This window comes from Corythoichthys intestinalis, chromosome 11, assembly GCF_030265065.1.
Source record: "Corythoichthys intestinalis isolate RoL2023-P3 chromosome 11, ASM3026506v1, whole genome shotgun sequence".
NCBI classification, from domain to species: Eukaryota; Metazoa; Chordata; class Actinopteri; order Syngnathiformes; family Syngnathidae; genus Corythoichthys; species Corythoichthys intestinalis.
In genome coordinates, this window is record NC_080405.1 from 45,357,314 (window position 1) to 45,382,013 (window position 24,700).

Consider the following 24,700-nt stretch of genomic DNA (forward strand, 5'->3'; position numbering starts at 1 on the left):
TTTTGGAAGAAGTAGTGAGTAACTATAACTAATTACTTTTTTAAAGTAACATGCCCAACACTGGTTATAAGCTTGAAGGATTTAGTTTAAAACATTTATCGTTCCTGTTGAAAATGCTCAAAGATTGAGATTGAAAATAGAATAGCCATTAAAGCATTTGATGATGCTCGATAGTCTCTTGATGACAAGCAGTCTAATCCATTTGTTAAGCATCTTATATAATTAGAACTCAAGAACAACAGTTTTGTGGCGAGCCATCATAACAGCATGTGCACTTTCCTCTAGCCCTAAATGGATACTCTTGTTTTGCCCTCGGTTCCAAAGTCGCTTCTGTTGTTGCACAAAATGGCCGTCGCGGTTTAAGCGTCAGAGGCGCCTCACAACACGGCGTGCGCCTCTTTATTTTGCTTAGCTGGGCGGCTGGCGGAGGCCAGTTCGCTTGACCAAGCACAATTACCGGAGCCTCCTAAAAGGCCTTTTAGGAAGCTGCTGTCCGCAGCAATACTCAAAGCCACTCACCGGAGAGAGGTTCTCATAGGCTGCACGAGTGTGTTCCCCGTTCTTCATTCTTGCCGCTGTTTGCAATCGTTTAGAGGTGAATGAGTGGTAAATCCAATTACCTCATACCCTTAAATGCCAGAGCCTTTTAAAGGTTTATTTGAAGCTGCTTTTTTATGGCATGTTCGCACAAAAACAATTATTTTTATTTCTTTTATTAGTCGGTCAGCAAACAAGAGTGGTGTTTACAGGGCGATACTGTCACTTATAGGTGTTTTATAGAAATTAGTGATCCACCAATACCATTTTTTGGCTCCTGGAACCGATTCAGATTTCTGGCTGTGTGGTACTGGTTGATGCAGAACGTTTTTAAAATGTTTTTTTTTTTTCTTTTAATACTAAATTGCTGCATACCCTCTTGAAGGCAAAGTAATTGCCATCATGGCTAGGTCAACCACTGCTCAACTCATTGTCTGCCATTGCCTTTAGGAGGGGTTGGCAGTATTGCCAACCCTTCCTCTCCAAATAGATTGGACGTCTACTAGTGATAAACTCATTTCAATTCATGGCACAAACAGAGATGGGTATATTAACCAAAAATTAGACTCAAATAAGAGACACGTTACTTCAGAATAATATTACTCAAGTAAAAGTAGTCGTCCAAAAAATGTACTCAAGTAGAAGTAAAAAAGTACAGTGATCCCTTGTTTTTCGCGGTTAATGCGGACCAGAAAAAAATAATAATGACATTAATGACAAAATAATAAAAAAAATATTTATTTTTTTGGGGGGTGTATTCAATGTATTCAGATTTAGCATTTGAAACAGATACATGTACAGTAAGACATGTTTTTCACTTTTTTCCTTGAAAGTATAATTTAAAAAAAACAAAAAAACTTAAGTATTTATATATTTTTAGTAAATGTTTTTTTAAGGACTTCAAATGCAATAATTATTATGTTTTAAACATGTTACTATCCCACCGAATTATTATTTTTTAAACAAGAATAAAGTAATGAATTATTTTTAAACTAGAATAAAGTAGAAAAATGCATGTCTTTATTAAATGCTTCATTGAGCGCGTTCACTCAAATCTGCTCAAGCTTCTCACTTAAAAACAACGAGTTGCCAAAGCAACTGTTTAACAAGTTTAACGATGATTGACGCATGCAGCGCTTTGAAGTTTCGGCTTCCAAACACCTATCGTAAGATCAAACCTTAGTGTCTGTCAATCCCCTTTAACCTTAATAAGCAACTCCAGTGCACTGCCTGACCAAGAAAAACGGCAGGAGCGAGAGTAAGAGACTACGTGATCGGATCGGGAGAATTCTATATAACACTGCATTTATTTATTGATTTTTTTAATTGAAGAAAAATTCGTGATGGACTGAGGGCGCAAAGTTTGAAGCGTAAAGTAGCGAGGGATCACTGTATCTGGTGAAAAGTAATGAGTAACATTGTGAGTAACTGCTTAGGTTGTTAGATTTTTTCTTTTTTAAACAATAGTATTTTTTTCTCAGCACACAGTTATCTATATGATCTGTTATTATTATACTTTACTATAACATATTATTACATAACCACACTAAGCCAAAGAAATACAACAACAACAAAAAAGAAAAACATTGAATTCCAGCAAGAGAACAAATCTACAGAAATTAACCATTATTCGTCCAAAGAGCTTGAGTGCCCGCTAGTGGAGAAAACTTATTTCCTATTATGAAACTAAACTTGATCGTACCTCCGGTTTTCCGTGGTCAATCGGTGCCCCAAAAAAAAAAAAAAAAAACTGGGGGAGAGGCGGAGTCTTAATTTATTACGGTGCTTTGAAAAACGCCACGTGATTGATCGGCGTGAACATACAACGAAAGTCTGATTGGTATAATGGCGTCATTTGATTATTATTGCACCGTCTCATTCGTGAAACTGGTTGAGCCACTGTTGGCATTTCTGGCAAAAAAAGGTAAAATCTAATAAAGAATGAAGATGTAGAATAAAGATGTAACAACTAGTGTAGCCAAAAGTAGTGGAGTAAGAGTAGCATTTCTTCTTCACAAATCTACTACTCTAAGTAAAAATTATGGCTTGGCTAAACTACTATCAGAAGTATGTTTTTCTATAAAACAATAGTCAAGTAAATGTAACTGAGTAAATGTAACCCGTTGCTACCCATCTCTAGGCACAAGTACGAAAAGACATTTCATCGCCACTACCAAAATGGCTTCAGGTCCGCCATATTGGTGGGGCGACGTCCTTATCAAAAATTGAGTCATAACCATTTTATTCCTCAAATAATTTTTCCAAGATTATTTGATCAATTTCAAAACACCTGCTATTGACTCAGTGGCTGCCATTGATGTTCCGAGACGTCCAATGCATTTGAAGTGGGAGGGCTGAAAGCAAATTTAAGACTGTTTTTTTTTCCTTGATCAAAAATAGAATGTTTTTGGGGCGATTGAAACAAATTAAAGGCATTCCATTTATTGTAATGAGGAAGGATAATTTGAGATATGTGCGTTTTAGATTAAATACTATCACAGAACGGGTTAAAGTCTAGTAACCAGTGTACAGTGGAGTTTATAGTATTCAGTATTAACATTGACATTTACGTAACCATATTATGGTAGTTGTAATCATAGGAAAAATCCAGTTTTGATGCTTTAAACTATGGACAAAATGGCATGTCACAACTGATGACTGCCGAGGCCTTAACCCACTTCCTCGTTTGACCAGGATTGATGCTGCCGCGGTGCTGGCGTTGCGCACCTGCTCGCTGCAACATGAGGGATGCGCTTGCGTGACGAGCTCGCTAACTAACAAGATGGTGATCGAATCAGCAGGCAGCCAACCACATTATTATAATGCTGTTAGAAATAACGTGTGGCTAATGGCGGCAGGTTGCTGCGTGCGCCTGCGTGAGGCCACTACTTGCCCTAATCATTTTCTTCTTCTTGCCATTCACACAGCATTTCATGGCAGCCTGATGATTATTTTTTCTTTGGATATTGATTAAAGACTTAAAGTGCCTGTGACAGGATAAAAAAGTCGTAAATAGCATTATTATGTAAATTAAAATCATATTTTGAGACGATTCAACTATATACAAAAATTTGGCAAAGCACAGATGACGAGAAATGAGTCTTTTAATCTGCCATTTAGCCTCGCCTGTCATTAACGCGATCTAGCACCTCCAGCTGGGTGATGATGTTGGTAACAATTTCAGCTCATTTAGAATTCAGCCTATTGTGGGGGAAATTTCAGAACGAGGAAAATGCGACAGAGAGCAGCAAAATGTCATCATCATTCTTTTTATCTAATTGTTCTTCCCCAGTTGCTAAATAAATGGTATGGTTATGACAAATAACATGTTGTGCTAAATGGAATATGAAATATTAAAAATACAATTATTCAGTATGACAGGGCAAAATTACAGCATAATGGTCAAAACTGCCAACTTCTTAAACCTCCCGAACGGTATTTTATACCACCAGAGTTAGTCCGGCTTTTGTCACTTCCCTGCCCCGGCCTCGGAGATGGAGGAAACAGCGTAAACAAAACAGGAGGCGTGACAGCTAGGCAACATGCTAACCCGAAACGAGCCGCTTTTCCAGGTCTTTGACTCGCCTTTCGAAAACGAAAAATCACACAAAACTACCCCGACTCATGTCACACACGGCGGCGGGGTTGATTTGTCTTCACCGATCGGCCAGCACCCGGCGGCGAGCAAGTTTCGGCTCGTCGTTCTGCTGTGGCCCTGGCAGGCAGGCAGTGCACGCAGAAGGGAATGAAGGCCAAAAATAGCGCATTCTCAGTGGACAAACTGGCAGACGTCGGAGCGCGTGGCTGCCCGAGCCCAAGCCGAGTATAGCGGGCACGTAAAGAGGACCGAAGGGGCTGGATGTCTGGACCCAATCGAGAACCGGAGATGAGATGCCCAAGCCGAGGCATGTCTTTATCGGCCTTAATTAGTCAGTGGAGTTGATTTCAACAAATTCCATGCAGTTTTTTTGTTCGTTTCAGGGCTCCGGAGTAGCTAATCTTGCGTGAGTCATCTGTGATTTTCATGCGTGCATATATCGTTTTATATTGGCATGCTAAGACAGGACCATTGACTCGTGCTATCTTAGCCACTCAGGAGCCCAGAAACTAATAAATAACTCACAAACTGCACAAAATTTGTCTAAATCAACTCCGCTGACTAATTAAACTCCAGCTAACTTGAACATGAAGTCTAATGTCAGATATTCTGAACTTCCGCTTTAACAGGCGTTTATTAGCAAATTTAACTCTGCAGTCAATTGATATTTAAGTCACAACGGCTCTGACGCAGTGACTTGAGTGTCATGTGACCAAAACATGGAAAAAAGATTTCCTTTAAATCTGCGATGACTGCGTAACTATGTATTGATGACATAATGGTTTGAACCAGTTGTACCTATTGTATGAACCTATTGAATGAACGTATTGTATGGCTCCTAAAAGTAGAAAAGTAGTAAACAACGCTTATATTGCGGGGAAAAAAATACTTTTTTTGAAGAACTCTGTATAACAAAATATCAGACGTTAAAGAAAATACTAACAGTATAAGAGCAAAACGGTAACGGTAACCATTTTTGCCAAAATTGAGGGCTGCTCTCAATGTGACGTATACCGTATTGGCCCGAATATAAGACGGTGTTTTTTGCATTGAAATAAGATTGAAAAAGAGGGGGTTGTCTTATATTCGCGGTCTAGACATTATACACATTGACGACGCTAGATGGCGCCAGATATCATTGAAGCGATGTTCTCTCATGACAGATCTCAGCTACTAGTTTAACCAGTTTGCATTATTTTATTGCAATGTTTTTCCTCATTCAGATTTTTTTCAAGACTACAGTTACAGTTAGACTTCACTTTGATGGTTAATGCAGTTATTGCAATTTTGTTGTTTGATAACAATAGATTGATTTTATTTACATTTCAAAAACCAGAAGCCATTCACTTACGAATGTGATTGCACTTATTTTACATATATAAATGTTCAGATATTAAGATTTGAATGAGGCAAAATAACATGCTTTTTCTCTCAAATATGTTATAATCATTTGTTTCAGATGTACTGTAATTATTTTCTGTATAAAAATTAATTTGGTGTTCAAAAAGTCTTTTTTCAAACTTGAGTCTTGAAAAAGAGGGGGTCGTCTTATAATCAAGGCCATCTTATATTCGGGCCAATACGGTATTATGTTAGCCATGCTAGTAATTAGCAAAGATGTCCCTTGGCAGAGGCCATAGGATTTGTTACACCTACAGTATATTAGACACACTTACTTGCAGCTGGTTAAAATTGTTACTTAAAGACTGGGTTATAAATATTGAACTGTACCTTGACTTTGACTTTACATGAACGGTATATGATACGGTGAGGAATCACATCCAATATGGCAGTGATGCGCAACACCTTTTTTTCCTTACTACATGAGAATCTGCTGGAATTTTAGCTAGCAATAAACAGGCTCATAGTTGAGTCTTTCATTGGCAGCTGCTCTTTCATAGCGTAGGAGAGGCACATGTAATTCCACCTTGTGACACGCAGTACAGGATGTGCGTCTCTATGTTAACACATGTACCACTGAGCCACCCACCTGCCTGCCCGCCAGTCACGTTAACAGCTGCCACTCAGCAGATCAGCTGTCATACAGCCCCCTTCATCCCCCGGCACACCGACACAGGTGGTGAGAAAATAAAAATGCTAATAGGTCGCTTTCTTTTTGCTGTGTCATCTGGAAAACAATAGTTTTCATTAACTGTCATCTGCTGTTTGATTAAACTCATTGGAAAAAACATTGGGTTAAATAAGCAGCCTTTACACTGAGAGAAAGTTTTTGTGTAACAGTTCTGTGTGAGAGTCAAATACAAAATAGTTGGAATGACATAAATGTGGCAATTTCTAAATCCACGTGCCGTGACAGGTGTTTGCAGTTTAACCCATGACCTTGATTTCTTCTGCCCTGTCATGTTGAAAACTATCGTTATCCAATGCTGATATTTGGTGACTGAGCAAGAGTCTATGACTCAATTTATGACAGGCTTAACCCAAGTCATGACTTGCTTGAAATTGAAAGAAAACTCAATTTGACCTTCTTGGTTTTACCATGACTGTGACAATATGAATGAAGTATGTTAACGCTCTAATTATTTTTAATCTGTCTGTGATAGCTATTTCCCAGGATATACCTGTACTGTACAGCGCTGGCCAAAATTATTGGCACCCCTGCGCTTCTGTCAGATAATGCTCAATTTAAGGTATGGACTCATTGCTGGCCACTTTAGAAGTCTCCAGTGCTTTCTCTCAAACTATTTTCTAGTGCTTTTTGAAGTGTGTTTTGGGTCATTGTCCTGCTGGAAGACCCATGACCTCTGAGGGAGACCCAGCTTTCTCACACTGGGCCCTACATTATGCTGCAAAATTTGTTGGTTATCTTCAGACTTCATGATGCCATGCACACGGTCAAGCAGTCCAGTGCCAAAGGCTGCAAAGCAACCCCAAAACATCATGGAACCTCCGCCATGTTTGACTGTGGGGACCGTGTTCTTTTCTTTGAAGGCCTCGTTTGTTTTCCTGTAAACTCTATGTTGATGTGTTTTCCCACAAAGCTCTACTTTTGTCTCATCTGACCAGTGAACATTCTTCCAAAACATTTTTGGCTTTCTCAGGTAAGTTTTGGCAAACTCCAGCCAGGTATTTTTATTTCTCTGGGTCAGAAGTGGGGTCTTCCTGGGTATCCTTCCATAGAGTCCCTTTCCATTCAGACGCCGACGGATAGTACGGGTCAATTGAGACTGTTGAACCCTCGGACTGCAGGACAGCTTGAACTTGTTTGGATCTTAGTTGAGGTTCTTTTTAGTTGAAATCTCTCGTCAATTTTTCTTTTCCGTCCACATCTAGGGAGGTTAGCCACAGTGCCATGGGCTTTACACTTATCGATGACACTGCGCACGGTAGACAGAGGAACATTCAGGTCTTTGGAGATGGACTTGTAGCCTTGAGATTGCCCACGCTTCCTCACAATTTTTCGTCTCAAGTCCTCAGACAGTTCTTTGGTCTTCTTTCCTTTCTCCATGCTCAATGTGGTAAACACAAGGATACAGGACAGTGGTTAAGTCAACTTTAATCCATTCTAACTGGCTGCAAGTGTGATTTAGTTATTGCCACCACCTGCTATGTGCCACAGGTAAGTAACAGGTGCTGTTAATTAAACAAATTAGAGAAGCATCACATGATTTTTCAAAGGGTGCCAATACCTTTTATGGCCCATTTTTGGAGTTTCGTTTAAGATGATTTACTTGCAAACAAAATAAATGAAGATATATCTACCAAAGCATTTGTAATTGGTATCATTTTCTGGGAGAAATTGAGCATTATCTGACAGAATTGCAGGGGTGCCAATACTTTTGGCCAGCACTGTACTGTTCACACTTAGGAGGGCTCCATTTTTTTTCTCTAAGGCCACAGGAAACAACAATTTGTTGCCAAGGCTTTGGCAAATAGGAAAGTAGTACTGTATATAGTTAGTGTCTATGAAGAGGTGAAGTGATACTCGACTTTTTCAATATTTATAGTACAGTAGATTAGGGGAAGTTATGGTATTTTCATTGCAAGTGTATGTTTTGGCAATTGAAATCTCCATGCTAACAAATGTGAGCCATTTCATCAAAACAAGACATTTGTGTTGAAAATTAAATTAAAAAATTAAAATTGGAGCGTCCCTGAAGGCCTGTTGAAAGGGTCACAGGTGGTCCGGGGGACCACCCTGGATCCCAGGGGCCAGCGGCCCCATTGCTTGTGTTGTGGGAGGAGGTATGGGCTGCGCTGGCTCGCCTCCCCCAATTGGCTGGGGAAGGGCCGTGGCCCTGGGGCGGCCCCCCGCGCGGCATTTCCACTCGTCTGCAGGACTATCACATGTCTGACGGGATTCACGCATGACTAGGTGCAATTAGACACACTCAAGTAGAGAAACTCAGTGTCATGATTAGCGATCAGGCAGCATGGAATAGGATGCCAACATATCCACACTCACAAGGGATTCACACAAATACTGGGTTCTACACATCACATGACTGGTTTGTGTACACTTCACCCCTCCCAATCACTTATCTTTCTGACTCCCCACACCTCTTTCTCCTTGGTCATTAGGGCCCCCCTACATTGTGTCAACCGGAAATACAACTAACTAAAGATAATACCAAAATATTCATAGTTAGTGTAGGCGTTCAATGGATGTCTTGTTGTTGCTAGTGCTTCTTCTGTCTCTCTCTCTAACCAGACACTGCTATGATGCAGGCTAGCTACACATAAAATGTCACACATTGTGAACATGTGACGGAAACAATTGCACATTTTCATCTCGTTCTCGTCTCATCAGATGAAAACTGGCATTAGGCTGATGTTTTAGTCTCCCAAAACACATTTTTAGCTCGTTATCGTCTCGTCATTGCCATGAAAAAAGTGTTCATTGACGAAATATTTTCAGTACCGTCATCGTTAATGAAAACAACACTGCACCTATACTGAAAAAAAGTGTGTTAAATGAACAAAAATGTTTATAATTGCTTATATTAAAACTTTAAATTCTAAAATGTCCTCCACAAACACTGGGGATCTGCTGTATGGTTCCTTGTCTTTTTCCCCTACCGGTACTAAAACCCTCTCTGGTCTCATCTATCCCATCAGGAGACAAACAGCAGAGGAGCGAGAAGCCGAGAGGCAGCAGGCCAATCGTCTCATGCTTCAGCTACAGCAGGAAGCCTTCCAGAAGACCTTGAGCCAACCCCTGCAGCCCGACCCACTCTGCCTGCACAACTCCTCTTTGTACGCCCTGCAGAACCTCCAGCCCTGGGCGGATGACAATAAGGTGACGTCCGTCACCTCCGTGGCATCTGTCGTGTGAATGTGCGTGTGTTTGTGTGGGTAGGATTCTGGTGGGTAGAAGCCAATGACTCCTTCTGAATGGACAAAATATGGACAAAGTAAACTACTCAAAAAAGTTGGAGATACAGAGTTTTCAGGTGAAGGCGCGTATCCCTACTTTTTGTGAGTAATCTACTACGTGTTGAGTCGTTTTCCTTCCTGCCTTACACCACATTTCCGCTTTCCCTTCAGCTGACGGTCTAAAAAGGCAGGAGGGAGTTCCTAACTAATGGACACCTGTGTACATGTCCACCTATCAAGACTGTTCCCTTCTATCTTCCTTTTTACCGCTGGAACCTTCAAGAGGATGCAGAGACTTTTCTGCCCGTGTCTGCAAAAATGAAAACATAAAAAAAACACCTGGATTCTCCATTGACTTTGTACAATGTAGTAATAAAAAAAAATGCATGTTTAAAGTCTTTTCTGTATGCGCTGGCTGGGAGTTCTGCTGCTTAGCCACGCTCTTCATGGATACGGACTTCCTCGCGATGGTCCGTTGAAAAGGGTGTTTTATATTAAATGATATTGTGAGTTTTTTTGGGAAATGAAAGCTTCTTGTTTTTATTGACTTTGCCGCGGGTTATAGCAGTGGGTTAAGATATTTAAAGGATAGAATTAAGGAATAGTTATTTTTCAACTTGACTCAATGCTTTTTTATTAATATAGCAGTTTTAGAACAGTTGTGGTCGAACATAGTGCTGTACACAAATAAAAATTCAACATAACTAGAAACTATATTTAAAAACATCAAGTAACAATTGACCCCTTAATGCCTAAATTGAAATTTAACAAATATACATAAAGCATTGGAGGAATATATAAGTACAATAGTGCTGCAACGATTAATCGATTGACTCGAGTATTCGATTAGAAAAAAAGATTCAAATTTAATTAAACGAATACTCGAGGCAGCTAAATTTGAGTGGTGTTTTAATGGTTTATTTGTAAGTGTTTGCATTTAGTTTAGGGCTGTCAAACAATTACAATTTTTAATCGAGTTAACTACAGCTTAAAAATTAATGAATCGTAATTAATTGTAATTAATCACAATTCAAACCATCTATAAAATATGCCATATTTTTCTGTAAATTATTGTTGGAATGGAAAGATAAGACACAAGATGGATACATACATTCAACATACAGTACATAAGTACTGCATTTGTTTATTATAACAAATCAACAAGATGACATTAACATTATTAACATTCTATTAAAGTGATCCATGGATAGAAAGACTTGTAGTTCTTAAAAGATAAATATTAGTACAAATTATAGAAATTTTATATTAAAACCCCTCTTAATGTTTTCGTTTTAATAAAATTAGTATAATTTTCAATCAAAAAATAAACTAGTAGCCCGCAACTGTTGATGTCAATAATTACACAATGCTCATGGGTGCTTTAGCCCATAAAATCAGTCGCACCCAAGCGCCAGCGGAGGGCGACAAAACTCCAAAAAACACAAGTAACAAGTGGACATTGCACTGTGCTGTCATTTTAATCTGGTTGAGCGGGGCATGTGCATTAATTGCGTCAAATATTTTAACGTGATTAATTTTAAAAAATTCATTACCGCCCGTTAATGCGATAATTTTGACAGCCCTAATTTAGTTTTATTAATTTGGGTGGATACACTGCCCTCTGGTCTGCCTCATTTCACATGGCTGAATCCAGCTGCTCCCTGTTAAGACCAACATATGCTAAGTTTTTGTTTGAGCAAATCTTTTTTTAATGCATTCGTAATTTAGTTTATAAGTATATTTAGCCGTTTTTCTGTGGGAATATGTGTCTGAACCATTTGTTATGAGCATTGTAAAAGAAAACATTAGCATTTATAGTATTTAAGCTTTTGCTATTAGCCAATTGTTTTTGTTGTTGTATATATATCCTCATTTATTTATTGTTTTATACTGTTTGAGGCTCAGCTTAGTTATTTTAATTTTTCATGATCCTTATCCGATTACTCGATTATTCGAACTAACTAGTTTGTCAGTTAAAATAATCGATAGCTGCAGCCCTGAAGTACAAAGAATATAGATTTAAAAAATAATAATAAATGTAGAAAATAAATTGACAAAATACAAATACCAATTTTTTAAAATCATAAAACAAAAAAAATTTGATATTTTTTTCTTTAATTAAAAAAAGTACTAAGTAAAAATAATAATAATAATAATAATTTCCTAATTTTCTCATATTTTCCAAATTCATTTTCCAGTTTTCTTCTATGCTATTTTTTTTTTCTTTTTACGACTTTTTTATTTTAGGATTTTCCAATTTCATTATATCTTAATTTAATTTTCCGATTTTTTATTATTATTATGTACTTATACATTCTGCCAATACTTATTATGTATATTTGTTAACTCATTGGCTGCAATTGACTAGTGATCGGACGATCACTGCCAACCCTCCCATTCAAAGTGGATTGGATGTTTATCGCCGTCAATGGCAGTGAATGAGTTAAATTCGGGCATCAAGGGGTCAAACAAGATACCAAAACACTCCTTAAAGCAGACAAGGATTAGGCTTTGGATGACTGTTGTTATTATTAGCCTTCCGTTGTTGTCAAGGTGACTGGCAAAAAATAAAAAAGACATCGGGAAGCTGTAAACATCCCGTTATCGGTGCATCCACACTAACGTCGAAATGTTTTTTCAGGCAAGTCATAACAAAAGATTAGCGATCTAGAAGGTGCAGTAAACACCTCATTCAGGTTCCTTGCTCGTAAATGAGCCTTCATCCTCGTGACATCACGCCTCCAGCTTTGCATTTTTGTTCATCCCTTTGGACCAGCATTTTTAAGTATTCCCTGACATTGACGGCAAAAGACATCCGATGCATTTGAACAAGGAGGGCATGGAAGTAATCATTCACTTTTGGTATCACAATTGGTATTCAGACAGTCCAATACATTGTGTTGCTCACAATTTGACTTTAAAGGAACAAAGCAATACCTAAGAATTCATCAACAACATTCAAGCTGTTCCTGCTCCAAATTTTTTTTTCTAAAAATGTGTTGATATTTTCAGAGGTGGAAGTGGGCATGAGGAGAGATGTTCCACATAGATTTTGATGATAATTGATGGTTGCTTAAAAAGAAAAAAAAAAAAAACTAGACCAAATGACACATCAAACCTCTCCAAGTCAATGCTAATCTGTCAAACAAGGTGTCACTATTGTAAAAGGGTTGATGTTGACTTTGCTAACAGCTGTCTGCAAAGGCAGCCACCCCCTATATCACGCGTGAGGCGGCGAGGCCGTCATCCCGTGGCTTTTTTCAGGCGTTTTGCTCGGTCGGGATCCTGTCAGCGGAGGCCTGGTCTCCAGGTGACACCTCCCTCTGCCCCCATTTCCTCCGGCGCTTTCATCCGCCTGTCTAGGTTGCCTTGAAGACGTGACTTGGCTCATTTTGGAAAAATTCCTGCAATGGCTGTTTTCATAAGCGCGCATTGTGCTTAACTGCAGGTGCTTAAAGATTTTTTTTTTTTCACCCCGTACCCCCCACCTCCGTCTTCTTTATGAACAAACAATCAAGGCCCTGGTATCAGGCTTCCTATCTTGTGTTTGCGGGACAACCAGACAACTGTTTCAGCATTCAGTGTGTGTCACGCTTGGTCTGCGGCCGTCACTTGCCTCCATTCTTTGGAGACATTTAACTTACAATCAGGCAGGCCATTGAAGCGACCACGGTTCACTTAGCAGAGCACACAAGGGACGCAGACGTACCGACTGCAAACCTTGATGCAAGCTGCCGGTATTGAATGTTTAAGTGAGGCCAGACTCTATGAGAGAAAGCATTTACTGCACAATTTAAGCCACGCGCCATTGTTCAACATCCTGATAGAGGTAGCGCACCGCCTGATAAAAGCTATAAATGCCAAAACAAATCCTGTTTATGTACACTTGGGACGTCATAAAATTTAAGACTGTTTGCTTTGCCGTTTCAAATTGGAATTACTGTTCTACTGTATATGCAGCATCTCAGAGAGTACTACAGTGGTACCTCGACATATGAATTGAATTCGTTCATCTGGTTTGTATGCTGAAATGGCCGTATCGTATGTCCCCATAAGAATATATTATTATTCTATTAATTCGTCTCACAGCCCAAAAACCTACGATAAATCCATAATAACACCCTAACTTGTAGAGAGGTAAAGGAGATGGAGGGTGTATACATTGGTATGAAAATGTATTTGAACCTGATGGAATTTCTCACATTTATGCATAAAATCAGCATCAAATGTGATCTGATCTTTATCAATATCACACAGATGACAAGACAATACAGTGTCTGTTTTAACTATAACCACCTAGACATTTATAGGTTTTTATGTTTAATGAGTATAGCATGCAAACAATGACAGAAGAGGGAAAAATAAGTAAATGTACCCTCTGCTTAAGGAGACTTAAAGAGCATTTGAAACGAATTTTTACCAAACATTTTAAGTCAGGTCTGTGCCCAAGCACTGATGAGTGGTTTAAATCTGCCCTGCCCTCTATAGAAGACACACCTGGTAAGATATGTCTTGATGAGAACCATTGTCTAATGTGCATCGTAGCTCTGTCAAAAGAGCTGTCTGAAGACCTGCGATCAAGGATTGTTGATTTGTAAGAAGCTGGGAAAAGATACAAAACCATCTCTAAAAGTCTGGATGTTCATCAATCGACAGTCTGAGAAGTTGTCTACAAATGGAGAGAGTTTGGCAATGTTGCTTCTCTCCCAAGGAGTGGCCGTCCACCAAAGATGATGCCAAGAGTTCAGCGCAGAATACCAAGAGAGGTAAAAAAAGAACCCTAGAGTGGCTGCTAAAGACTTCCAGAAATCACTGTCACAGTCCAATATCTCTGTGCACACAACAACTATATGTAAAACTATGGCCAAGAATGGTGTTCATGGGAGGACTCCACGGAGGAAGCCACTGCTGTCTAATAAAAAAAAAAAAACATTGTTGGTCGTTTAATGTTCGCAAAAAGGCACTTGAACACGCCACAGAAGTTTTGGCAAAATATTTTGTGGACTAATGAAACCAAAATCCAATTGTTTGGGAGTAATACACAACTTTATGGAACAGCTCACCAACATCAACACCTAATCCCCACCGTGAAGCATGGTGGAGGGAGCATCCAGATTTGGGGCTGTTTTGCTACCTCAGGGCCTGGACAACTTGCAATTCAAAAGTTCATCAGGATGTTTTGCAGGAACACCTGAGTCCGTCTGTCAGACAGTTGAATCTAAAAAGAGGATGGATGCTGCAACAAGACAATGATCCAAAACACAGTGGTAAATCAACTTCAGAATGGTTTCAGAAGAACAAAATACACGTTCTGGAGTGGACAAGTCAAAATCCAGACTTGAACCCCATTGAGATGCTGTGGCATGACCTAAAGACAGCAATTCATGCCAGGCATCCCAGGAATCTGACTGAACTACAGCTGTTTTGTAGAGAAGAATGGGCCAAGATTAGTCCTGATCGATGTGCCAGACTGATCTGTAGCTACAGGAAGCGTCTGGTTGAAGTTATCGCTGCCAAAGGAGGGGGGGGGGGGGCACAAAATATTAAATGTGATGGTTCACTTACTTATTTTTCCCCTTCTGTCATTGTTTGCATACTATCCTCATTAAAATATGAGAACCTATAAAAATGTTTGAGTGGTTTTAGTTAAAGCAGACAGTTTTTTTTCATCTGTGTGGTTTTGACAAAGATCTGATCACATTTGATGGTGATTTTATGCAGAAATATGAGAAATTCCAAAAGGTTCAGATACTTTTTCATACCACTGTAGGCAGAGAACTATACGATGAGCCATGTTCTGTCTAATTTAACATTCAATTAGACACCTGTAAAACAAATAAATTGTGAAGAAATTGTGAAGAAATTACAGAAGTTTTTTGTCACCTTAACTTACTGGCGAACGGAGGTCCATGGAGACAGTGGGTGTTGGGGGAGAAAGATATGGTGAGCCGTGTTGTGAGCCGTATTGTCTAGCCAGTTCCCTCACGCACACCATGCTCATATTTTTCTATGATTTATTTCTTCATTTCAATGGTAAACGTCACCTTCTTCCTCACCGCTACTTCCACCTGCACTAACCATCTTGGCACCCGTGATTATTTCTCTCAAAAGAAAATCCTACGCGCTGCCATCTTGTGGGAAATTGCAAGGTCATAAATCGTCGTGCCTCAAGCATTTCGTCTTATGTCGAGACAGATGACGAGTCAATTTTTATGCTGTATATCGAAAAAAAATCGGATGTCGAGGTAGCACTGTATTTGCCTTTTGGTTTGCACCATTTGGTCAAGAAGATTTAAAAAATAATAATAATAAATAAATAGATAAATAAAAACTGTAGGAGAAGCTGCAAAAGAAGACAAAGATGAAGACAAAGAAATGTGTTTATTGTAGATGATGAATAACAGTTTAGTATATGGTTGTATCAATTTTGCACCTGAGTCCTAGTTATGTTTATTACTCAGGGTGTGTATTGACCAGTGTTGTTAATAACGGCGTTACAAAATAACGGCGTTACTAACGGCGTTATTTTTTTCAGTAGTGGGTAATCTAATTAATTACTTTTCTCATCTTGGCAACGCTGTTACCGTTACTGAGGACGGAAAGGCATGCGTTACTACGCGTTACTATATTGGTCGAAAAGTTTGAGGGAGACGGACTCACCGAGACGACAGAGCAGAGCAGGAGCGGGGAGGAGGCAAGAAAGTTGTGACGCCGAGCAAACGCGATGCTAGGTAGCTCCAATAATACATGTTGTAGCCGATAGCCGGACAAACTACGCCCGCATGTTATGGTAGATATGGTAGACATGGTAGATATCCCATGTACTGTATATAGATATAACTAGAAGCAAAATGACAGCCGCCATCTTAAAGCAGTAGGCTTTTTAGGACGGCTCTGTTGTAGAGAACCTTCCTCGCGAACCTAAGTAACTTTTTATCTAAAATACTTCTAAATCGGCAAAATCTCGACTTGAATCTATCTTTAAATGATGAAACAGTTTTAAAACTTTCATATGTCGAAAGTAGAGAGAAGGGAACTAATGCAATAATGGGAGCAATTTTAACAACTTTTAACAGTTGATTCAGGGTAAAGGGTAAATTAGGGTAAAGAATTGGGCTCGGGCCAATTGTACCAAAAACCTCCACAAAAACACTTCACATAGTGTGGCCAATGTTTTTTTTTTTGTTTTTTTTTGAGGATAAAAAAAAAAGTAATTATCACCAATTACTTTGCCAAGTAACTGATTACTCTTACATTCAGGTAATTGAGTTAGTAACGCAATTACTTTTTGGGAGAAGTAATTTGTAACTATAATTAATTACTTTTTTTCAGTAAGATTAACAACACTGGTATTGACCCATATATGGCAATACGATTCGTATCACAATTCACAGGTCAAAATTCGATTCGATCCCGATTAATCCCGATACTACACTTGAAGACGATTATTGCGATATTTGTATATCACTTCAGAAAAAGCAAATCAAAATGGACATAAATGTACATTTATATCAATTTATTCCTGAAACCTGATCCAGCACTCAAGTAAACATGTTTTTGTTCAATGTTTGAACATATGGCTTTCATTATAGCATTTTCTCTTTTGTTAGTGCAAACCTGCTTAAGTCCAAACCTGCTTAAATGCATGATTCTAAATACTCCATGCATCCGTTTTTGCAGTAAAAGCCAATGATGAGCCCAAATTTCAGACTTATGAAAGGACTAATCTGCGTAACCACTAGAGGGCAATGCACACAAATCTCTCCTGGGATTAGTCTAATGTTGTTGTTGTTACTTCAGGTGACTGCAGCGCAATGCTGCTGCGCGCTGCCAAATACTGGGCGGGAGTAGAAGTGCAGCCACTGAATTATTTCCACCAAAAACACATGCGTAAGGATTGATACAGATTTTTAATCGACAAGAATTGCGGGATGTAGTATCGCGATATGTCTCAGAATTGATTTTTTTAACACCTCTGTTTATTACCATATTGAGCATCTTACAATCACACAATGTTTTGAAAATTCCAGTCCAAGAATAGTGTATATAAAAACCTGTACTCTTAGATGCTTGAATTGTCATTTATAAAACATTTCCAAACAAGGAACGTCCTCGCATCGCGGTATAATCCGGTTAGTCATGCAAGCAAATATTTTTTTATTCAAACACCAATTCAGCTACTTGATACTTTTGTTTTCTTCTAAATTAAGACTTATTTATTCAATGAATCCAAACAATTTAAAAAACTGCACAAACTGTTTATCTTTAACTAATCTACAAGTCCAATTCTGTCTCATGTTTTGCTCCTAGTACAACATTTGCTAATTTATAGACAATGCAGAGCTCATCAGGCTGTCCAAATAAAAATGAGGCTTATCTAACATGTTTATTTAACTGTGGCTTGACTCGGCCGGCTGCTTCGCCACGCCGTGCCATTCCCAGCTGTTATGTACAGTGACTGCCGTTTGGTCACGTATTGAAACGTCTGGTAAGTTCCTTGTTTATACAGTATGCGCAATACGTACGGGTTGTTGCATGCCAGCAGCAATACTGAGTTTCTCAGCAGCCCTTGTTAACACTTAAAGACTGTACAACTTGAGCTTTATTAACATGTTAGCATTCCAAACTGTCATACGCCAGAAGACATTATTGGCACAGATTTTTTTCTTGCAGGAATCCAATTTCAGATCTTAATCGATTTTTCCTCATGGTTTATTAGGAGGGAGGGTGCATCTTGGTCAGAGAACACATTTCATTTAATAACTCATTGGCTGCCATTGACGGCATTAGATGAAGGTTCATTTTCTGCAACCTTCATTTCTGGGTCACTTCCTGTTCTGTAACCCAAAATCAACTGGAAGTGATCCTGAAATGCCCCAAAATCAACAGGAAGTGACCGAAAATCAACAGCTAATGACCTGAAATGGCCCATATTACCTCGTTGTATGCATTGGCTGCCCATATTACCTCGTTGTATGCATTGGCTACCACTGATGGCCATGGAAGTGGGAGGAGCCAATTTGAAGTGGGAGTGGTTCATTCGCTGCCCAGTTCAAATGGAAGAGACGTCTACTAGTGATAAATTTACAGCAGAAGGATGAAGATAGCTTGTTTTTCTATGTATAAGTTTCCAGACCAATGTATCGATAATCGTTGTATCGCCATATCGTGAGATCATTGTTATCGTGAGCTTTGTATTGCAAATTGTATCGTATGGTGAGGTACCAAGAGGTTCCCACCCCTAATTGGTACAATTTAGTTGTCCGATAATTACTTTTTAACCAATAACCGATATGCTGATATTGTCCAACTCCGAAAATCGTATACAAAACCGATATATGCGATCATGGACTTAACATATTCATTATTTTTCAATTATTTATTGTTCAATTAATTTTTGTCATGAATGCAAATGGTCTGCTCACATAACAAATCCCTAGCATCTTAGTTTGGAGACATTTAATGGTGATAAGCATAATTGCTGCGCTAAGCTGCGACCAGCCCTTGTACAAAGGCTGAAGGCTTCTACATTCACTTTGAAGGGAACATGCAAATTGGCCCAAAATCGATAATGAAAAGCCGATATCGAAATGATCAGATATCATTTTAAACTGCTTTTATCAGTCGATATTATCGGCTACCTGATAATATCGGAAAAATCAGTTTTGTGGCAAAAGGTGGATTTTTCAGATGAATCTTCCATTGAAGTAGCCACAAATATTGCAGGAGACCGACTGGAGCCCACATGGATCCGAGATTCACTCAGAAAACAGTGAAGTTTGGTGGTGGCAAAATCATGGTCTGGGGTTCCATCCAGTATGGGGGTGTGCAAGAGATCTGCAGGGTGGAAGGCAAGATAAATAGTCTGAAAAATCAAAAAATCTTAGCTGCCTCTTCCATTCCTAACCATAAAAAGGGACAGATTCTGCAGCAGGATGGTGCTCCATCGCATACTTCAATCTTTACCTCAAAGTTCTTCAAGGCAAAGAAGATCAAGATCCTCCAGGACTGGCCAGCCCAGTCACCAGACATGAACAGGATGAAAGAGGAAGCATGGAAGACGAAACCCAAGAATGTTGATAAACTCTCGGAGGCATGCAAGATTGCTTTCTTTGATGTTCCTGATGACTTCATCAATAAATTGTATTAATCCTTGCCGAACCGCATGGATGCAGTCCTTCAAGCCCATGGAAGTCATACAAAATATTAAATTTGGAACTCACAGCACCACTACTTAATTCGTGTATTTTATGTAACATATTTTTGTATTTGAAGTAGATTTTTTTGTTCAAGTTTCACACTACTTTCTGTAGGCGACAAAACTTTTGTCTATCCAAAATTTGACATTTATGTCGTCATTAAATGATACATCCTTTTTTAGTGAAAATAAACTTTGTACATTCAACATCATTTGGGAGGGTCTTAGCTTTCATATGAAACTTCATATGCACATTCTGAACATTCTGAAACCAACTGAATAATTAAAAGTCAGGTTATTAGCAATTGTTTCTACAAAATGGATAAACGACAAGACTTTTGTCAGGGACTGTAGAATCAATACAAGTATCAGTGTTGATGTAACACCAATCAAAATGATATTGAAACTACCCATTGCATGTGGGTAGAACGCTTTGATGTTCAGAAGTAGCAAAAAACTAACTCACTCTTTGCTATCGACGGCAAAAGACTTTTGAATTAGGAGTGCTGTCAGTGACTTCACTGTAAACCGTCCCACTTAACACAAATAAGGAGCAGTTCACTGTACTTGAAATGTATATCAATTTCAGCCCTTGCCCCCCCCCCCAAAAAAAAGGCAGCGTTGAGTGAGCTGTTGACATGCAGATGTGGCTCCCCTTCAAAGTGTTTGGCCATGCGTGAAGACAAGTCATTCCTGTCAGGTCAAAAGCGGCGCTTTTGGCCCCCGTGTGACTCAACACCTGCTGTGATGTGAAGGCAACCGACAAGCCGTTCAACTGGCTGGCGTATCACAATTCCATTCGGAGCGGATGCGGTTCAGCGGCAATTAAAACATAGGAGCGGTCAAGGTGATTTTCGCACGCTCGGTTTGAGCAGAGATATACAGAGAAATATTATAATAATAATCAGCCAGTATTAGCTGATAAGATAAACTGAGCCTGAGAGCAGACATTTGCATGAGTTTTATTTGCCATTTGGCTCTCGAGCCAACTGAGCCCATAATACACATTTCTACTAGGATATAATTCTCCAGTAATGTCCTAAAATTTGAGAGATCTTATTTTATTGTCAGGATTTTTTTTTTTTTTAGCTCAGTTTTAACAACCGAGAAATGTCTTTTATAAGGGCTATTTCTAAAATGAAAGTTGCAATTTGGTAAAATAACAGATCAGAGGTTTGGAAACATTAGCCCTCGTGGGCCACATTCGTATTTGAAAATGCAGAGGTCCTAACTGTATATTTAGTGGCATCATGATTCACATATATTAGACAGGGTCTTGGCGAATGTTGAGTTTTGTGCCACTAAATAAATAACAGAGAAAATTGTACTATTGTACACCACTGAGCACATACGTATACTGTGAGTCTGCAAACACATTTGGGTAGCTTAACTCATTGGGTACCACTGACAGTGATAGAGGTCCAATTATGTGACTTTTAATCCTTCTACATTGAATATAAACATAATTTTTTTCACTTGTAGACATGTAATCCATTTGAAGTGGGAGGGTTCTCCACCTTCCCTGTTCAGATGGATTGGACGTCAGGCGCCGTCAATGGCAGCCAATGAGTTAAATGGAGAAGCTTTATTGAATTCTTTTGAGTGTCAATGAATTTTAATGATTTAATCATTCGCTGACGTCCATCCATTTGAACTGTAAGGCAGAGGCATCACTATAGGTATGAAGAACGGGTGGGCTTAGCCCCCAGGAGTTGCCCAGGATGCAAGTGAACGTAGCATACAAGCACAAAATTTCACAAACAGCTAACAAAGATTGATAATTTATAAATATGTGCACACACACACGCGCACAGAGTTAAAGTGCGTACGACAGGATAAAAAAAGTCTTAAATAGCATTATTATGTGAATTTGAACCATATTTTGAGACGATTCGACGATATACAACAATTTGGAGAAGCGCAGATGATGAGAAATTAGTGTTTTAATCCGCCGTCTAGCCACGCCTACCATTATAGGACTCTAGCGTCCCCAATAGGTGGATGACGTCAGCGGGAGAATGGTTTTTATCTGATTTAGTATGCAGCCCATTGAGGGGGAATTAGTCATAACAAGGAAAATACGACGTCGAGAGCCGCAAAATGTCATTGTTTCAGTCTCTCTACTCTAATATTTTTAAAGGATATTATTTTTATGGAGGTATTTTTTCCCAATTGCTAAATAAATGGTATGGTCATGCATTCATGCAGTATGACATGGAAAAATTACTCCATAATGGTCAAAACTGTCGACCTCACCTTTACTGTCACACCTCCTGAACACTATATTATGCCGCCGGAGTTAGTTAGGCTTTTGAGATTTCCCTGCCCCCCGGCTTCCGCGAATGTAAACAAACCAAGAGGCGTGACAGCTAGTCGACATGCTAACCCGAACCGAGTGATGTCTCAAAGTCTTATTTTCGCCTTCGAAGCGAAAAAATCACACAAAACTAGCCCGAATCATGTCACACTGCCGCGGGGTTTTTTGATTGTCTTCGCCGATCGGCAACCCGCCCGGCGGAGAGCAAGTTACAGCTCGTTCCCCTGCTACTACGGACAGGAGAGCTCACCGGGGAAGCAGCTGGAGAGTACCGCCGGACAAACCGTCCGACGTCGGAGGAACGCGTAGCTGCCACATGGTCAACATGAATATAATAAAAAATAATGCTTTACTACAGGGCGACAACATAAACAAAGAGTGGCGTGCAGTTGTTGTGCACCCAACATGACAGACAGAACGTGTCTTAGGAGATCTTTTCTACCTGCCCATCCATGGTGAAACGTAAGTACATAGTCCTTTATATAAAGAAAGTTTGAACTGTTTACTTTGCAATCCCAGTATTCGCGGCTATTTTTAACACGAAGTTGCAATTTCTGATTGGGTTGAAAATTTGACAGAACACCGGGCACATGAAGAGGGCAATACACCGAGTATAGTGCTCTCCCGGCGGGGGGATGTGCGACAAGCTGCTGGTGTCGTCGGCCGAGTCGACAAGGAGCATGTCAACCACAAGATGCAAGCCACCTACGTATTAAAATGATCCCAGTATTTGACATAATACAAAACACGATGTTTACTCACTTCCTTGTAAGTCCCATTGTCCCACAGTAGTAGGGCTTGTTTTGGCCAATATCCACCGGTGAATGGGAACCTTTTGAAACCCCAAAAGGACTCACAGGCCTCTCCCCCTGGTGCGGAAAAAATTTTCTGCAGCCGTTCGGCTGGTGTGATGCGAAAAATAAACAAATTAATCAACAAAATCAGCTGAATCCTTAGTACTTCTCATACAACAGTACGGCTGGACAGTGAAGAGGACTCCTTCTCCCATACACGTCACAGCGCCCTCTTTCTCAACTCGAGACTGGAGGCGGAAGTCACTCATTTTCATGGCGCGGGATTCAAAAAACAAAATAAATATAGCGATCGCTTCCACATGCATCGAAGCGCTCCAATTCATTCAGGAGCATAAAATACCGCTGAAAATATAAAAAAAAAACATGCTTTTTGCTGTCATAGGCACTTTAAGTGCACACTTAACTCTACTAGCACCTTCGCAATGCATTTCAGACTATCTAGCGAGCAGCCGCTAAGTAGCAGCTAAAACAACTAAGGTAAGACGTGCGCAGCGATTGTCTGTAGTGTGCAAGCCAGGTTTTTATTTGTCAAACATGGAGCATTTGGTTTATTAATTACATGGGACATTCTGCTATTAGCTGGGGTCTGGAGCTAACTAACTGTTACTACAGGCAGTGATAAATACTTACTTTCTTGAATAACCTTCTTATGTCCATCCTTCATCCATTTATTCAAGCTCTGCTCTGTGTGCGTCAGAGGTACACACACACGCTGCTGTACTGACTGACAACGACCCACTGAAGGGGCTATCTACCTAACTCTATAAAGTGAGGGTAAACTGACAGATTTATGATTATATTTAAGTTATTAATGACAAGTTACATGATTATCGACTTAAAACAATATTCTGGCAACTTCATAGTGAATGTCATCATTTTTTGTAATTTTATTTTTTAATGAAACAACACCTAATTATTTAGGGGGGCTTAAGAATATTTTAGGGGGCTCAAGCCCCCCTAAAAGAGGCCTAACGACGCCACTGCTGTGAGGGTGGCAGCGAATGAATGGCACTCCGACATGCGTGGATTGGACATCTAGCACCGTCTATGGCTGCCAATATGTTAAATGGACAACCTTTTTTTTCTTAAGTTTTATTGAGTATCACTGTATGGATTTAAATTAAAGTTTTGTATTTAAGTGCGTCTCAGAATTTGTACAGTCATTTTCAGGTGGAATCAGTACTGTACTTCTCATTATACGAGACTGACAAGTGTATTTTTCTTTACTTTAATCTACTTTACGACAGCGGCCTCTCGCGTTCATTCAAAGGAGAGCGTCCGATTCTCTTTGTCCCGCCTTCTATGCGCCGTGATTGGCCCTCCTCCTCCTCGCTCATTAAATGTGCTATACGTCCATCATAGTGACCTACGGAAGTAAAACCCACACACAACAAAGATGGAAGGCGATATTTCAGACATGAACAGACCGCAAATGTATTTATTTGGTGAGCTCCTGCCTTTTAAAAAAGTTAACGATTATTTTGAATTTTCGCCATAGATAAATAAAACGTTTGGATAAAACACGCAGATAATGTAAAAGGTTTATTTAACCGACCCGAGCGTGCGCTTTTGTTAGTCAGCCTGGGTATGAAGGACACAAAAATGGCAAATATTTACCTCAAGCGTTCGCTCTTTGTTTGTTGAATCGTCCCGTGCACACACGAATCCTTTGTTACATGTCCCATGTCTTTGTCCAGGTTGTACCCTCAAATCGGACAAACGTGAGTACAAAGTTGACGTCAACGACGATGAAACGGAGCAACAGCTGTCCCTTAAAGCGGTAAGGAGTGCAATTTGAAGTAAATTATTTAGGCATATATATTGAACAGAAGTTCTGAACAGTGCGTGAATAGTTGGTTGCTTGGAGAGCTGTGCAGACACACAATTGAATGGGCGCC

At 39.5% G+C, this 24,700-nt stretch overlaps 2 protein-coding genes across 7 annotated transcripts in view; both read left to right on the top strand.

Moving 5' to 3' along the window:
• Positions 1 to 9,975, top strand: part of tlx2 (T cell leukemia homeobox 2) — a 30,385-nt gene extending 20,410 nt beyond the window's left edge. For 2 of the 6 annotated variants that reach the window (XM_057850404.1, XM_057850407.1), the window contains one exon: positions 9,215 to 9,431. In XM_057850404.1, coding sequence (XP_057706387.1) covers positions 9,215 to 9,431 — 217 coding nt within the window. Of the gene's footprint in view, positions 1 to 9,214; positions 9,432 to 9,455; positions 9,575 to 9,643 lie in introns of those variants that run through there. The other 4 variants (XR_009064824.1, XR_009064825.1, XR_009064826.1 and 1 more) reach the window with 4 other exon arrangements.
• Positions 9,976 to 24,149: 14,174 nt separating this feature from the next.
• npm1b (nucleophosmin 1b) overlaps positions 24,150 to 24,700 on the top strand; it is a 60,463-nt gene continuing 59,912 nt past the window's right edge. The window contains exons 1-2 of the mRNA XM_057850408.1: positions 24,150 to 24,247; positions 24,500 to 24,582. Of these exons, the coding sequence (XP_057706391.1) occupies positions 24,199 to 24,247; positions 24,500 to 24,582 (132 nt within the window). The 5' untranslated portion in view covers positions 24,150 to 24,198. The remainder of the gene's footprint in view (positions 24,248 to 24,499; positions 24,583 to 24,700) is intronic.